Source organism: Podarcis raffonei, chromosome 13 (genome assembly GCF_027172205.1).
Source record: "Podarcis raffonei isolate rPodRaf1 chromosome 13, rPodRaf1.pri, whole genome shotgun sequence".
Taxonomy (NCBI): Eukaryota; Metazoa; Chordata; class Lepidosauria; order Squamata; family Lacertidae; genus Podarcis; species Podarcis raffonei.
Genome location: NC_070614.1, coordinates 20,181,695 through 20,198,452, shown reverse-complemented (window position 1 = coordinate 20,198,452; position 16,758 = coordinate 20,181,695). Strand labels below are relative to the sequence as shown.

The following is a 16,758-nucleotide window of genomic DNA, read 5'->3' as shown; positions in this document are numbered from 1 at the left end:
CTTCTAAATCCAGCCCACGGACGTTCCAGGAATTAGCGTGTTTTTACCTGAGTAGAATGTGTGCTTTTATTTAAAATGCATCTCTGGGTTATTTGTGGGGCATAGGAATTCATCCATTTCTCCCCCCCAAAAAAAAAATATAGTCCGGCCCCCCACAAGGTCTGACGGACAGTGGACTGGCCCCTGATGAAAAAGTTTGCTGACCCCTGGTCTAAGCTCCCTCGCAGGGTTGCTATGAGGGTAAAATGGGGGGAGGGAGGGAAACCGCGTACGCTGCCTTGAGGCCCTCAGGAAGAAAGCTTGGGTAGAATCATAGAATTGTAGATTTGGAAGCGGCCGCAAGGGGTCAACTAGTTCAAACCCCTGCAATGCAGGAAACTTTCACCCACCGCGGAACTCGAACCCACAACCTTGGGATGAAGAGCCTCATGCTCTACCGTCTGAGCAGTATAATAACAAAAAAACCCCAAAACCAAATATCGCCATGAAACAGCGCTGAATTCGCTCCTCAAAAAGCTATGGGTAGGCTGTGTGTGTGTTGACGCTCCTACTTGTCTGATGGTGCTGAGAGACGCTTTGCCGTTTGTTACAGGAACTGAAACTGAAATGCAAGTCAGAAAACAGGAAGCAGTTGCCCCCGCCTAGGGCTTCTGTGGAAATTTTCATCTCCAGAGCTGCCCTGTGACATTTTGCAGCCTGACGCAGAAACTCCGAGTAGCATGCCACGCAAGGCTACTGCTGGTAGCTGTTGGTAGGATGGCAACGCTCACCTGACCTCCTAGCACTGGAGTCATTGTGACTTACTGGGAGGGAGAGGGGGCAAAGCGGTGGTGAGGCCAGCACGGTGCAAATGCATTGGTGGAGCCAATCCAAAGTTCCAGTATAGTGTGTTTGCACTATACTGGCCTTGCTGCTATCGTGTTCCTCTCCCTCCTGGGTAAACTGCAGCAGGGCTGCTGCCATGAGATCAGGTGAATGAAGTAACCCCGTGTCATGGCTGGGTGCAAAGGAATGGTGGGAGGAACCAGCTGGGGAACCCCCAAGAGAAGAAGGCTCAGAGCCTGGAGAATAGTAGTGGGACAACAACAACAACAACAACAGCAACAACAACATTTATACCCAGCCCATCTGGCTGGGCTTCCCCAGCCACTCTGGGCAGCTTGCAGCACAACTCAGAACATACTAAAAGATCAAACATTAAAAAGCTTCCTTCTACAGGGCTGCCTTCAGATGTCTTCTAAAAGTCAGATAGCTGTTTACTTCCTTGACATCTGAAGGGAATGTGTTCCACAGGGAGGGTGCCACTACTGAGAAGGCCATGGTCAGAGGGAGCAGAATGGGAGGAGGAGGTGTCAGACGTTGAAGAGGTAACAGGGTTTTGTGAGCAGGAAGGAGCTGTGGCAGAGGGCAGTTCAGAATCAGAGGCAGGAGCAGAGGTTGGAGAGGAGCGGGGCAGAGGCAGAGATCTGGCAGACTGCTGAAGAAGCCAGGGGGTCTCCCCCTCCTGCTGTGACCAGCTCCCCTTTGGCTGGCCTTCCCAGAACCCGAAGAGGTATGAAGAGGGCAGAGCAAAGACAGATAAGACGAAGGAGTCTCAGATTGCTTAGGAAGGAACTGGGGGGAGAGGAGACTTAAGGAGCTGTGGGGAGGCAAGAGCAACAAGTGAGTTGCTGTGCTGACTAGGCCTGGTCTCTGGAGCTGTTTGTGTCTTTGAATAAAGAGTTAACTTCACTGACGCTGTGTGTGACTTCTTACTGGCCTGCTCCTGGCTCCCACCCACTTGACACCCCGCTGGTCACTGCTGTCTGTTGCACGTGTGCCAACATACGCCTGTGTTAATTTACACAAAGCACAACTCACTGAGAAGTGCTCTGGTGAAAGTTTGGTTGAAATGAGCAGGAGCCCATTGCCAGCTGACCCTTCCTTGATGGGTTGTGCAAATTGGGACATCTGAGCAGACGGGGTCAAACTAAGCCCACCTCGCCCATGCTTCTGCCCTTAACATCACCCCAAAGTCCCAAGTTGAAACATCTCGAGGAAGAAGAAGAAGAAGAAGAGCTGGATAAAGGTGCAGGAAAGGACAACCAAATTTGATCAGGGAGGGAGCTGAGGCAATTCCAAGAAGGAAAAGTTAACGGTTGGGTCTTTTTAATTTAGGGGAAAGGCAGTGAAAGGGGGGAACGGGAGAGATAGTGCGTAAAAATTATGCACAGTATTGAGCTAATGAGGGGAGGGGGGAAGGGAAGGAGAAAGAGGGGGAGAGAGAGAGGGAGAGAAAGAGAGAGAGAGAGATGGAAGTCCTCAGCCCCCCCCCCCGCTCTCATAATAACTTGTGGTTACCCGATGAAATTGATTGACGGGAAGTTCAGGACAGACAAAAGGAAGCACTTCTTTGCACAGCATGCAATTAATTTGTTGAATTCATTGCCGCACAATACGGTGCCAGCCAACATCTCGGATGGCTTTAAAACGGAAGTGGGGATGCTGAGGCCCTGGGGATGTTGTGAAACTCCAATTCCCATCAGCCCCAGTCAGCACGGTCAAAGGTTGGGGATGATAGGAGTTGTAGTCGAACAACATTTGGATGTCTGCAAGGTCCCCGTCCCTGTCCCCTGATCTCTGTGTTCTGCCTGGATTACTTTGTTTTCTATCTTCTCTAGAGCGGTCCTCCAAGACCTAGCAGCCCATCCTTGCAAGCACTGTGGACCCTCGCAGTCCATCCTCCTTGGGGGTAGAGGTACCATTCCCCAGTTGTCAGGCCTTGTGGACACCTGTCGGATTGCCTGCTCTATAGGCGAACAGCACACCCTCTTCCCTATGTCCGCCCCTCTGATCCGGCACTTGTTAGGCTGTTTTTCACAGGACATGGGTCTCTCCTCCTTTTGGACTTATATACCCTTCCCTTGAGCATCCAGATTGAGGGGAAGCAGAGAGCAACTAAAGCTGGCCAGGAGGAACGGGAAAAGGGGCTATTGTCTAATAATTTGCACTGTTTGGCTTATCCCCAGTGCACAAAGAGTCCACCTGACGCTACATGGCAAGGCTGAGCAGATGGCCCATCAGCCTGAAAACGGGGGCCACCTAGGAAGAGGATAACCCGGCATCCTCTCCTGGGGTGGGGGGGGGGCGTGGGAGGATTATAGCAGCAGGGGGTTAACGACAGCAGACAACAACACCACTCCTAGGAACCCTGTGGGCCAACATAGCGTGAGAGAGAGCACTGCTGCAGGACATGCGGCTCAGTTCCAATTTCCCTACACGAACATGATAGGGTTGGACCAATTTTGCTCCTGAAAACTATCCTCAAAAAAAAACAGCAGCGGGTGGCTTGGTGGGGGCTGCCCTACCAAAATGAGGAGGCGGCAGGGAGGGTGGCACAGTGCGGTCCCGGCAGCAGGAACTCCAGATTGGCTCTGCTGATGCGTCTGCACTGCACTCATCTCGCTGCCACCACGTCCCTCCCGATTAGCAGCCGTGATCTACCCAAATGCAATTCTGTTTTTAAACACAGGATAAGGCGTCTCTATAGGAGTATATTGTATTTTAAAATGGGGTTTCAGAGTTTTAAGGGGTTTTTGAATGTCTTATGTAGATTTTTCAGTTTCATTGTTCCGTATGGGACAATGACAATAAAGATATCGTATCGTATCGTATCGATCCGCCTGCCAGGACAGGTAAGCGCCTTCTCCCCACCTGGCTGTCCGCTATCGCTCGCAATTCTCATTTGCCAATTCTACAAATTCTGCTGTAAACGGCTGCATGTTTGCCAGCTGTCTTCAACACCCCACCCTATCTGATTTCATTGTTTTGGTATCTTGCAGGTTGATATTTGACAGTGATCCGTCGCTGACATGCGGCGGTATTTAGCATCTCACCCCGCTGATAGCTGGTATATGAAGGCAGATGCTGAACTGTCTTCGGCAAAGGCTTTCTACTTTGGTTTACCTTCCAAGGAACCCTGGACCCCGTTACCAGACTCAGAATAAGCACCCAGCACCCTCGGGAAGCTGCCATGACCCTGGCAGCCTGACATGGCCCAACCACACACATCTAGGATTGATGATGTGACATTTTAAATATTCCACAGAATGGGCTGCCTCTTTATCCTTTGCCTCAAGGGGTTCTGGGCACTACAACCAACTTGGATGGCTTTGAAAACAAGTGGACAGATTCACGGAGGCTAGCGCTATCATTGGCTACTAGCTATGACAACAATATTTGCTCCACTGTGAGACTCATGTTCTGCTAGTAGACAGCCCATAAGCATCTTTTGGGGTACTGGACTAGGTAGACCTTTGGTCTGATCCAGCAAGGCTCTTATGCTCATAATATGAAGGGAATCTGAGATTTCTGGTTTCATGGAGTGGGGGGGATGGACCGCTGTAATAATAATAATAATAATAATAATAATAATAATAATAATAATAATAATACCCCACCCATCTGACTGAGTGGCCTCAGCCACTCTGTGTAGCTTCCAACCATTTATAAAACCACAGTAAAACATCACACATTAAAAACTTCCCTAAACAGGGCTTCCTTCAGATGTCTTCTAAAAGTCGGATAGTTGTTTATTTCCTTGACATCTGATGGGAGGGCATTCCACAGGGCAGGCGCCACTACCGAAAAGGCCTTCTGCCTAGTTCCCTGTAACCTCACTTCTCACAGTGAGGGAGCCTCCAGAAGGCTCTCAGAGCTGGACCTCAGTGAATGATGGGGGTGGAGACACTCCTTCAGGTATACAGGGCCGAGGCCATTTAGGGCTTTAAATATCAGCATTTAAACTTTGAATTGTGTTTGGGAGCCAATGTGAGAGCCAATGTGATCCTTTAGGACCTGTGTTATATGGTCCTGGCAGCCACTCCCAGACACTAGTCTACCTGCCTCATTCTGGATTAGTTGTAGTTTCTGAGTCACCTTCAAAGGTAGCCCCAAGTAGAGCTCATTGATGTACTCCAAACAGGGACTGGGAAATCTGGATTTATTTCCCAGATCTACCTTGGAACTGTTATAGGGCCTTGAAATTACTGCAGTTTTTAAACCTCAGTTTCCCCCCTGTAAAATATGGAGTTTTGCATAGGAATATAATGTGCCGAAAACTCTCTGAAACTGGAAAGTCTTTGCTTCCCCGCACATCAGTCGCTGAGCAAGTGTGTAATTATGACATGTTCACAAATGTTCTAACTGATCACGGAGAAGCTGACAGCAATGGAATATTATCCATCAGTGCAGGCTCCTGTCAGGAAAGTGAAAAGATAGGCCCGGCTAGTGAGGAAATGTTACACAGCATCTGGGAATTGTTGGGGCTGCGAGCTGTTGGGAGAAGAAAGGGTGTTGACAAAGGAAGAGAAGCTGCAAAAGGTGCAGAATTTGGCACAACTGCTGAAAGCAGAATTTCAAATCAAACTGCCCATCCCTGAAGAGAGCCAAAGTGTGATGTCGTGATCACACCAGGACAGGGAGGCTTGGATCAAATCCCTGCTCAGCTATGACCTTGCCCATTCTCTCTCTCTTTCTCCCGGCCTACCTCACAGGGTTGTTGTGAGGAGAAAGGGGAAGGTGACTATGGAAGCCGCTCATGAACGAGTAAGAGTAATGAATTCATTTTTGACCAGGTCTTCATTTGAGCCAAGACTCTGCTTCAGAATCTGAATTCAGCAACAAGAGCTCAACTACAGCGGTACCTCTGGTTAAGAACTTAATTCGTTCTGGAGGTCCGTTCTTAACCTGAAACCGTTCTTAACCTGAGGTACCACTTTAGCTAATGGGGCCTCCCGCTGCCACTGCGGCATGATTTCTGTTTTCATCCTGAGGTAAAGTTCTTAACCCGAGGTACTACTTCCGGGTTAGCGGAGTCTGTAACCTGAAGTGTCTGTAGCCCGAGGTGTCTGTAACCCAAGGTACCACTGTAGTTGCAAACCCCCCCCCCCAAAATCCAACCTTCTGAAGCAAGCAGGAGCATCAGTCAGAAACTTCATGGTAAGGTCTGATGATATGTTAGCATGAGAGGCTGTAATGTTTAATTGCATCCTCTTTCCACTGAAGCTTTCATCAGAGACTAAAACCCACCACCCCGCCCCTGACAGATCACCGGGGTTGACTAAAGGACATACCACTGAGTAGATCTCATATGCACACAGGCAGGCTAGCTTCCTCTTTCCCCCTTCTGTAGAAGTCGCAAAACATATTTAAAGATGGCTTTCCCTTTCAGTTTGGACCTTAAAAGAAGCAGGAAGCTTCCCTTTCAGGGTGATGCGTTTCCCACTAGCAAACAATCCCCGCGGTTGGTGCCAACTCATCTCGTATACTTGTCTCAACTTTGAAACCTGCTTTGGCTCTTGTATGCCAGATGAGAAAACACTGCGTTCCCACATGTGAGAAAAAATAAAATCTCAAAGATGAGACTCTTAATCTCAGGGTCGTGGGTTCGAGCCTAACATCAGGCAAAAGATTCCTGCATTGCCTGGGGTTAGACTAGATGAACCTTAGGGTGCCTTCAAACTCTTCAATTCTATGATTGATTATATGTTTTGGAAAGTTGTTTCGCCCTCCGCTTGGATGCCTCTTATGATATCACAACCAAATTTTGCATGAAGGTTCCAGGGACCAAGGAGCAGAGTTGTTGTTTTTTGTCAATGTTTGGATACAAATGGGCGCCATTTTGAATCAAGATGGCGGACTGAACCTTCCAAAGCTGGTTTGAAACACCGATTTCAAAACTGCGCTGTTTTTGTTGCTTAGTATTCCTGAGCAAAGCTGGGTATGCGGCTGCTAGTATGAAACAAAGCAGGAACATTCCCTCCTAACCACAAGCTCTGGATCTAGTTGATTAAATTAAGCTGTTTCTCACAGGTGTGATTTGCCCCCTGCCATTGCGACCTTCCTTGGTGTAGTGCCACTGCTGGGAATACACTCCCTGAAAGAATGTCTCCTTCCTCCTGGGTAGCACATTTGACTGGCAAGGGTAGCAAAGCATTGTGTGACCATGTCGGGCAACATGCACCATGCCATCTCCCCCCCTTAATGTTTTTGTTGCTGTTCAAATAAGAGTTGTTTGGGGCTACACCTAAAGAGCTGCCTTTCCCCATTATGAACCTGCCTGGATGCTGAGAACATCACCTGAGGCTCTTCTGTGAACACCACATCCCAGGGAAGTTCAGAAGGTGGTGGGGAGAGACTGGGCCTTCTCTGCAGTGACCCCATTTCTGGAATTCTCTCCCCAGGAAGGCCTGCCTGGTGCCAACCTTGTCATTGTTTCAGTGCCATGCAAATAACATTTTTGTTATCCCAGGCACTTGGGAAGCACAAATGCTAGTGTAGTGTTAGATCTATTTTTATATCCTATCTGATTTTATCATTGGTGATTGTTTTTTACTCAGTTATAAATGACTTTAGAATATTTTTTAGCGGGAAGCAATACATTATTGTTATTATTTAAATTTGCCCTTCATCCATAGCTCTCAGGGCGGTTCACAACATAAAATCACAATATGAAAACACACAGCATATATAATGAAAACAAAAACAGACCAATAACCCACCCACCCCCATCCCACAACACATTTAAAAGAAAATCGGATGGCAATCAGCCCAAGGCCTGGTTGAAGAGTAACATTTTCGCCTGGTGCCTAATTGTGTATAATGATGGCACCAGCCAAGTCTCCCTGGGGAGAGCATGCCACAAATGGGAAGCCACCACAGAAAAGGCCCAGTTCTTGTGTTCCCACCTCTGGGCAGAGGAGGAATGCGAAGAGGGGCCTCAGATGATGATTGCAGGATCTGGGTTGGTTCATATGGAGAAAGGCGGTCCTTAAGGTACGGTGGTCCTGAGCCATTTAAAGCTTGATAGTTCAAAACCAGCACTTTGAACTGGTCCCAAAAAACTAATTGGCAGCCAGTGCAATTGGGCCAGGATCAGTGTAATATGCTCAAACCGCCTTGCCCCAGTGAGCGATGTAATAAACCTGCATCTAAACCATTGGCAATGAAGCTCTCCAAACTAATATACAGTCAACTGCTGGGAGGGCACAGGCTGGAGCAGGAATATGACGAGCTGCTCTTCCTACAGACCACAGTTCATCTGCAGAACTAGCTTGAATAAAAGAAGACAGGAACAGATTTCTCACCACCACAGAGGCTGGGACCAGCGGCATTTCCTTTCAAGGTAGGATTCACCGTTAACCAAATCTCTCCATCCACTAACACAGGCGTAGGGAACCTGAGCCCCAAAGGCCAAAGGCATCCTTCCCATCTCTTTCTGACTCTCAAAACTCTCTCCAGGCCTCATCCCTCGCTGGTCCTGCTTCATAGTGCAAGAGTTTTTGCCTGACTGGGTCCTTGAGTGCTGATTGTGCCTTTTGCTGGTCTGTTCGCAGGTCAAAGAGGAGCATGTGAGTGTGTGCAGAAACTAGCCTACTGCACAAAGGTGAAATTTGCATTCATTGCCCCACCAGTTTAATGATGATGATGATGATTTATTACTTATACCCCGCCCATCTGGCCGGGCTTCCCCAGCCACTCTAGGTGGCTTCCAACAGAATATTAAAAACACAATAAAACATCAAACATTAAAAACTTCCCCAAACAGGGCTGCCTTCAGGTGTCTTCTAAAAGTCAGATAGCTGTTTACTTCCTTGACATCTGATGGGAGGGTGTTCCACAGGGCAGGCGCCACCACCAAGAAGGCCCTCTGCCTGGTTCCCTGTAACTTCACTTCTCGCAGTGAGGGAACCACCAAAAGGCCCTTGAAGCTGGACCTCAGTGGAGGTGGAGACGCTCCTTCAGGTATACTGGGCTGAGGCCATTTAGGGCTTTAAAGGTCAGCACCAACACTTTGAATTGTGCTCGGAAACGTACTGGGAGCCAATGCAGGTCTTTCAGGACCGGTGTTATGTGGTCTCGACGGCCACTCCCAGTCACCAGTCTGGCTGCCGCTTTCTGGATTAGTTGTAGTTTCTGGGTCACCTTCAAAGGTAGCCCCACATAGAGCGCATTGGAGTAGTCCAAGCAGGAGATAACCAGAGCATGCACCATTCTGGCGAGACAGTCTGCGGACAGGGAGGGTCTCAGCCTGCGTACCAGATGGAGCTGGTAGACAGCTGCCCTGGACACAGAATTGACCTGCACCTCTGTTCCCACCCGCCACTGACACACAGCCCCTGGAAAGCTGGAAATGTGGGCCTTGAGCTAAGAATAGTTCCTTCCCCCCTGCACTAACCTATCAGCAGAGACCCAAAGGGGACGAGGGGCGAATCCTGGCCAAGCCCACCAAGCAGGAGAAACAGGAAAAAGACCAAAGAAGACCCACCCTTCAGGGTCACCGGCAACGGGGGAGGTTTCCTTCCCAGCCACACATGCGGCAAATGTCGTGCCTTCTGTTCAGCACAAGGTTCGCCCACGGAGTCTCCCTAAAAGGAATTTCACGAGCACAAAAGACCTGCCAGGCATCCTGCCGCTTTCTGTGGAAGTCCTCGCTGCCTAAGACGCCTCGCTGCTCGGGGAGCAACAACAAACACTGCCCCCAACTCCAGAGAAGGACAAAGTGCACCGTCCCCAAAAGGCTGGCCAGGTTTATATTTTGCTACCTGAGACAGAACATCCCACAAGCATCACTTCTAGGGAGCAAAAAATGCCACAGAAGTAACCATGCCTGAGGCATCTGATTCAGTCTGGCCAATGACAGAGCCGGCCTTGCCAATGTCCTAGACTAGGTCAAGGTTACCTGCTTTATCTCCCTGAGGAACTTTGTTGTTTTCTTGTTGTGTTGTCATTTGGCAGATTTAATTGTTCTTTGCGGGGGTCTAACACTCAGCTCTCTTCCATGGTTAAAACACATAAAGCAAGACGGCTCTGTTCACATGTAAATTGCGGTGGCCCCTCTTTTGGAGTTGGTGATCAGGGATCTTAAAACCCCAGGGTCTTAAAATCTGACCCTTGAGCCTATAAGCTAGCACATTCTGTCAGCTCCCAGGGAACTGAACTCTCTTATGGCAGCCTGACTGGAGTAATGCTTCCTCTTCTGCCAGCGAGCAGTCCCATATGCCATGACCTGGTGCCAGGATGTTGGCTAAGACAGAACGATGCCAGAAGGCCAAAGAACATAAGAAAAGCCTGTTGGATCAGGTCCACGCCAGCATCCTGTTCTCACAGTAGCCACCCAGATGCCTGTGGGGAAACTCGCGAGGCCTGAGCAGAAGATCACTCTCCCTTCCTGTAGTCTCCATCAATTGGTACAGTCATACCTCGGGTTACAGACACTTCAGGTTGCGTTTTTTCGGGTTACAGACCCGCCAAAACCCAGAAGTATCGGAACAGGTTACTTCTGTGTTTCAGCGCTTGCACATGCACAGAAGTGTGAAATTGCGCTTTGCGCATGTGCAGAAGCACCGAACCACAACATGCGCATGCGCAGAAGCAGCACTGCAGGTTGCGAACATGCCTCCCGCACGGATCACATTCGCAACCTGAGTGTCCACTGTATTCAGAAGTATTACTGCCTCCAAGCATCGAGGGCAGAGCATAGTCATTGTGGCGAGTAGCTACTGACAGACCTCTCTCCTCCATGATTGTCCAATCTTTTAAATTCACACAAATTGGTGAATTTGAATCCCTCCTGAGGGAGTGAGTTCCACAGAGTAACTATGCACTGTGAGAAGGTAAGAGCTTTACTGCATCCCATCAAAGGTCTATCTAGCCCAGCATCCTGACCCCACAGCAACCAACAAGATTCCTATGGAAAGAGCATGGCTACAACATCGCTATCCCGTTCCTGTTAACTTATTGGTGCAGGGCACCTTCTTTGCAGCGTTAGAAACTCAGGATATATATAAGGTAGGTGCCCCATGGCATCTTAAACCTACGTAGGTTACGGTCACCACAATGGAATGTCTGGGGCTGGACTAGATGGCCCTTGGGTTCCCTTCCAATGCTACAATTCCATGATGCTATGATCTCGACAACATTGATGGGCTGTAGCTTAGTCCGGCAACAGTTCACTTGTCCCAGAATGCAAGAAGGAGAATCACACACAGGGGGAACGGAATTGGTATTAACTGTGGACCAAGGCAGAGGTTTCCTAAACTGTGGTTGATAGCCTGGCACCCAGAAAACTCTACATAGTCACAACCGGATTCACACCTGGTAAATTTTGAACACTGCTTCCTTGCCCCTGCAATCTGCTCGTGGGACATTCACCCATGTTCCTACGTTCTAATCTCTCTCCAGACATATTCCCTTTTTGTCTCAACTACCCAAAGAACTCAAAACGACCTGTGTTTCTCCCCCTTTATCTTCATGACAACCTAGCGAGGTGGGTTAGGCTGAGAGATGGGGGACAGACCCAGGAAGCTTTGCAGCCAAACAGGGATTTCAACCAGGGTCTTGCTGGCCCGGCTGCAACCCACTAACCACTACAACACACCAACCATTAAGTGGAGATATCATGGGCAACCTGAGTTAATGATCCATGTTGAATCCTATCTCAGAACTTGAAAACGTTGGCCTGATTGACCATCTCCTTCTATCCAGGTCTATGACCTCATGGGCACCCGCCAGAGGGCTGTCATGTCCCCCTGTCTCAGGTTCCCAGTGCTGGCCTGAACATGAATCTCATTCGGATGACAAACCTGTCAACCCACTGGAGGGGAGACCCTTCAGCAACGGCCCCTTCTACACTGACCAGGCCTGAAGATGTAGCTCTTGCATATGAAGATGATCCCCATGTAGAATCTCCTGTGACTGAAGAACAGGCTACAGGCCCTTTAAATATTGCCAACAGGTCTCTGGGGTCGGGGCAGGGGGGCAGAGCTACTGGAAAGTCAAACCCTGCTGTCCTTTCAAAGGCTTCAGATGACCCTAAGCCTTCTGCTGAGACAACATCTCCCCAAGCTCAGCATGCAGGGCCTAGTCGGAGCTGTCCGTGGTCCTGATTTGCCTCGCCTTACCACACCCCTGGACCAGGCTCTGGTTATTGATTGCCCCTCTCCCTGTGGGCCCCAGTCCCCAGCAGAACAGGAGAGCTGCCATTCATTTCCCTCATCTGGGGAAGACTAGAGAGTCTTCCTGCCTCCAGATTCACCCTTGGCAAAGCTGGCCTTTTGCAGGGGACAAAACCGAGCTAACTGTTTGGGAATGATGGTCAGTACGCCTTTGATCCTTGCAAGGTGTTGAAGAGCGGAAAGGTAGCCAATCGATAGCAACTCCGAGAGGGAATAAGGGGCATTGGGGCAGCAGGAGGGCTAGAAAGGAACAGATGGCGATGAGCCATCTCCCTGAATTTGTGTCGGTGACATCTCTCTCCCTCCTTCTTCCAGAAACATGCAGCCCCCAGCCGAGGTGGGATAGAGTGTGAGAAACGGAGATTTCACATCCAATGTGTTATCCCCTTTACTACCAGCAGCCAGACAGAAACGGGTGCATTAATAATCCCTCCCTCGCCCTGAGCGTTCCATAAAAGCAGTGGTTTTGCAAAAAAAAAAGGGGGGGGAGGGATGGAGAATGGTTTCTCCCTCTACCACCCCCAGACTGCTTTGCAATATCAAGTCACCTCAGCAGCATCTCCCTGTCTGCCGAAATCTCAGGCTAGGGAACGGTATCCTTCAACCCCACCCATTCCATGATTTTCCACCCTAGACAAATATTCTTTCTCTCTCCCTAGGATTCTACAATGGAAAGGGGAAAAGGGGGGGGGGTTGAGTGAGATTACGGGCGGGGGCACTCCAAAACACTGTCACTATCTGCCATGATACTGTCTGGCCTATTGGTCCTAAAACCACCTTTGCACAGATAGTCTTGAGTCCTGTAGATCTGCCTCAGAGAGAGGCCAGCCCTGTTAAAAGCAGCAACCAGGCCCCTTTTTTCTGCCACTAGCCCTTAGGATGAGAATTTTGCTTTGCTGTTCTTGAACAGAACCTTCCCTCCAGTGTTTCCAGAGCTCCTAAAGTTCAAAATAAAAATACATATATGCAAAAGGGGGACACACAACCCCTTTCCTGTCGGTCTGTAGTTCTCAAGTAATCGTTTGCTATAGGCTTTTCGATATCGAGGCCTTCTCATTGGAAATCTTCCTGAGGAGAGGGTTGGTGTGGGGAGAAAGCCCATCTTTAGGCCTGGTCCTCCCCAACAGGCCAGTGGGTTGTGGGAGGCTGTGCCATGACTGGGCCAATCCAGGTGGCAGGTTAATGCAGCTCCACACAAACAAGTGCATGTCTTTTTACACGCCTTTCCTTTCATGTAGAAATCTAGCTGATCAGGAAGAAGGTGGAGCTTCGTGCCTTCTCCTTGGCATGGCATGTACAGGGAACATATTTATCAAACGCAAGGTAATTTTTGGATGGAGGAGCCACCCCATCAAGCAAGCTCGGTTTGCAGCCTTTGTGGAATTACAATCGAGATACGGGGACTCAGAAAGCCACCTTACACTGGGTGAGACCTCTGGCCATCTTCCTCAGTATTGTCTACACTGACTGGCAGCAGCCCCCCAGGATTTCAGGCAAGGGTCTCTCCTACCTGTCAATGTCAAGGGCTGCACCTGAGACCTCTTGCATGCAAAGCAGATACACTATCCCTGAGCTGTGGCCCTTCCCAACCTCATAAGCTACATGGGAGAACTAGGCCAAACCCGGATAGGCCAAACTGAGGGGTAGCTCAGTTGGTAGAGCATGAGAACTCTTAATCTCAGGGTCGTGGGTTTGAGCCCCACATTGGGCAAAATATTCCTGCACTGCAGGGCATTGGACAAGATTATTCCCTTGGTTCCTTCCAACTCTGAAATGATTTGAAGATTCTAGCTCAGAAAACTCACTGACAGTGACCCCCAGCAGCCGGACTTCCCAGACCCAGGAACACCTGAACTTTGCCAAGCCCAGTCGTACGTCCTACCTGCTCAGAACATCTCATGCCTTGGCCTACCTGAATGGGAGCAGTGCTGAAATGGATCTTGCGGTTGGGGGCGGCCTCCTCCTCTTCCGACAGCCCAGCGATCTCCATGCAGCTGGATTCCGGTGCGTACAGTCCATCGGCGTCTTCGTCTTCATCCAGCCCGCTCCCTCCTGAATCCTCCCCCAGCCCACTGTAGGCACTGATGTCCACCAGGTCAGCCTCGGAGAAGTCCTCTCTCTTCGACTCGTCGCACAAGTCATTCTCCTCCGGCCCTTCTGCCTTGGCCCCTTCCTCGCCAAAAGCGTCCGCCAGAGGGTCTGGCGTCTCCAGGTGCCTCTCGCCACCCGGCTGGCCGTTCTCCAAGGCGGCGTGCACCGTGACCTCGGCCTGGATCACCTCTGCCCGGTTCGCCTCGCCAAGCCCCTTGGAAGCGGCCTTGCTGCGCTCTTCGGCAATTGCCGCCGCCACGGCCACCTCAGCCGCCTCAAACTCCTGCTCTGAGTCCCCGCTCTCCTCCACTTCCACGGGCTTGATCTTGCGTACCTCCTGGACCTTCTGGGGACGCAGACCTCCCGTGTTGCCATCCCCCGGCTTCGCCGTTGCCCCCCCGCCAGCGGGAAGTTTGGCCTGGCTCTTGTCAGCCTCAGGCAGCCTGCCTCTTGCCTGGAGAGCAGTAGGCCTGTCGCTACTACTACTACTACTTCTCCCTTCTGCTTTGGCCCCTTCTGGGGCCTGAAGGAAAACCCTGGGCCTCTTGGGGACGATCTTGGAGTTGAGGGGCCCGACTTTCCCAGGGGCCTTGTGGAGGTTGTTCCTCAAGTCAGCCTTCTCAAAGACAGCACTGAGCTGGCTGACGGTGGGCGACACGGCCTCAGTGTCCAGCTTGTCCAAGGACTCCGTGCTGCCATTGAACCTCACCACCACGTCCAGCTTCCTGTCCTGGAACCCGGCCCTCTCCTTCCTCAGCAGAAGCTTGTTGCTGGTCTCCTTCTCCTGCAGGCTCCTCTCAAAGATCTTCCTCGTCTCCTGCAGCTTGGAGAGCGGTTTGTCCGTCTTGGAGTCGAAGCGGCTCACCCTCTCGGACACGCTGGTGCCCAGCTTCAGAAGGGCGCTGTGGTCCACGTTTTCATTCAGGCTGCTGGCCCGGGGCAAGGACAGCCGCACGGGCTTCTCCTTCATCTTGGCCAGGTCCATGGCGCCCTCCCCGGCGGGGCCCGCCGTCCCCATCTGCAGGAACATGTTCTTGATCCGGTGGACGTTGGAGCCATACTTCTTGTTCCGGGCTTTCTTGGCCTCCTCGCTCTCGGCGTTGCCAAGGGCATCCTTGGTGGCTTTCAAGGCCTGGATGCCAGCTTCGTAGGCGTTCCGGTGAGGCGAGGCACTCCGTAGGCTCCCTCCTCCACCGCCGTTGTTGCCGCCGCCACCGCTGCCACTGCTGCTGCTACTGCCACCAGGACTATTCTGGGGCTCAGTCTTCATCATGGTTCAGCAAATCTTCGGGTGTCCTGGACACCACATAGCCCCACGTTTGGTCCTCTTTCCACGCGCCCACCCTTCCTCCGATTCCCCCTCCGAGCTGCCTCTTCCCAGACGAGCTGCGGCAGCGGATTCACATCGCGAGAAACAAGGGATGGAGGGGAGGGGGGGTAGCTAATGCACGCTTCTCCTTCTTCCTCCTACAACACGGCGTTCATTGTGTCAGGGAAATGTGGTCAGCGGGGGCGGAGGAGAGAACGTTTCCAAAAAGAGAGAGGCTTCTTTTCCTTACCGATGGTTACAGGGAAGCGCGACCCTTCAGGCTCGGATCAGCTCAGGCCCACTGTCGCCGGCTGCTCGGATGCGTTACGCCTCCCCTTCATCCCTTTGCCTCCCTCTCTTCTTCTTCGTCTTCTTCCTCCTCCTCTTGTTTCTGGTCGCTCTCTCAGTCTTGGCAGCCCGATGGTGGTGGAGACCCGGCGCTTCTGCGAACGGCGCAGCCTGTCGCTCCTAAAAAAAATAAATTAAAAATATAATAATGATAAGGTTGGGGGGAAGAGAGGAGGGGAGAGAGAGAAGGGAGGGGGGCAAACCCGAGAGAAAATGCCCGCTGGGTCTTAAAGAGATCAGCTTCTCACCCCTCTCTCGCGCGCCTTGTCCACCCCCCTTTTTTCTGCTGTGGCAGGAAAGGAAGCTAAACGGCAGCCGGCGACGCGCTCTTCTTCCTCCTCCCCCTGCGCGTCCGCGCCGCCCTCCGCCCCCCTCGCCATTGAAAGAGAGAAAAACCCACTGAACTCATCCACCCCGTTGCAACAGGGAGGGAGGCAGGCACGGCCATCCTATCCCTTCCCCGCCCCCTCCCCGGCCGACGGATTATTAAAAGAAATAACAGCAAGCGACGCAATCCAACCCCTTCTTCCGCGCGTTTTTGCGCTAAAATGCGTAAAGCAACGCGCGCCCTGCACTTGCTCCGAAATAGGATCAAGCGCGGCCGAGGAGATTTGCTACATTGATCCCTAGCGCGCAGTTGGGGACGTGTAACCCCGGGATCCGGCTGCAGATTGTTTGGGAGGGGGAGGGCAGATCCATCGGAGAGGAGAACGCCCCGGGATCTTTGGCGGTGTGGCAAAAGCCGCAGAAACGGAAAGGGGCCGAACTGGAAATGTCACAAAATTAGGCGGAAGCTGGCTCGCTATTGTTTGGTGAATTTTTAGCTGGCCCTAATATAACGGTAGTGCTTCACCATGGGATATTTGGGGGGGGGGGTTAATTCTCATGGGCCAACTCTTCTCCCCATTATTGCAAAGGATTTCAAAGATGCAACTGCTTAACTAGGTGCTTTAAAAAGCAAACAAAAATATAAATATATAATGTGCCTCAACTAGTGAGAAAATATGATTTGTA

The 16,758-nt window shown here is 51.0% G+C and overlaps 1 protein-coding gene across 3 annotated transcripts in view; it reads right to left on the bottom strand.

Annotated features, from left to right (window-relative positions):
- Positions 1-16,251, bottom strand: part of PPP1R9B (protein phosphatase 1 regulatory subunit 9B) — a 77,220-nt gene extending 60,969 nt beyond the window's left edge. Inside the window, exons 1-2 of one of the 3 annotated variants that reach the window (XM_053361211.1) lie at positions 16,150-16,251; positions 13,909-15,864 (exon numbers count right to left, since the gene is read on the bottom strand). In XM_053361211.1, coding sequence (XP_053217186.1) covers positions 13,909-15,360 — 1,452 coding nt within the window. In that variant the 5' untranslated portion in view covers positions 15,361-15,864; positions 16,150-16,251. Of the gene's footprint in view, positions 1-13,908; positions 15,958-15,992; positions 16,104-16,149 lie in introns of those variants that run through there. The other 2 variants (XM_053361210.1, XM_053361209.1) reach the window with 2 other exon arrangements.
- Between the last annotated feature and the right edge of the window lie 507 nt (positions 16,252-16,758).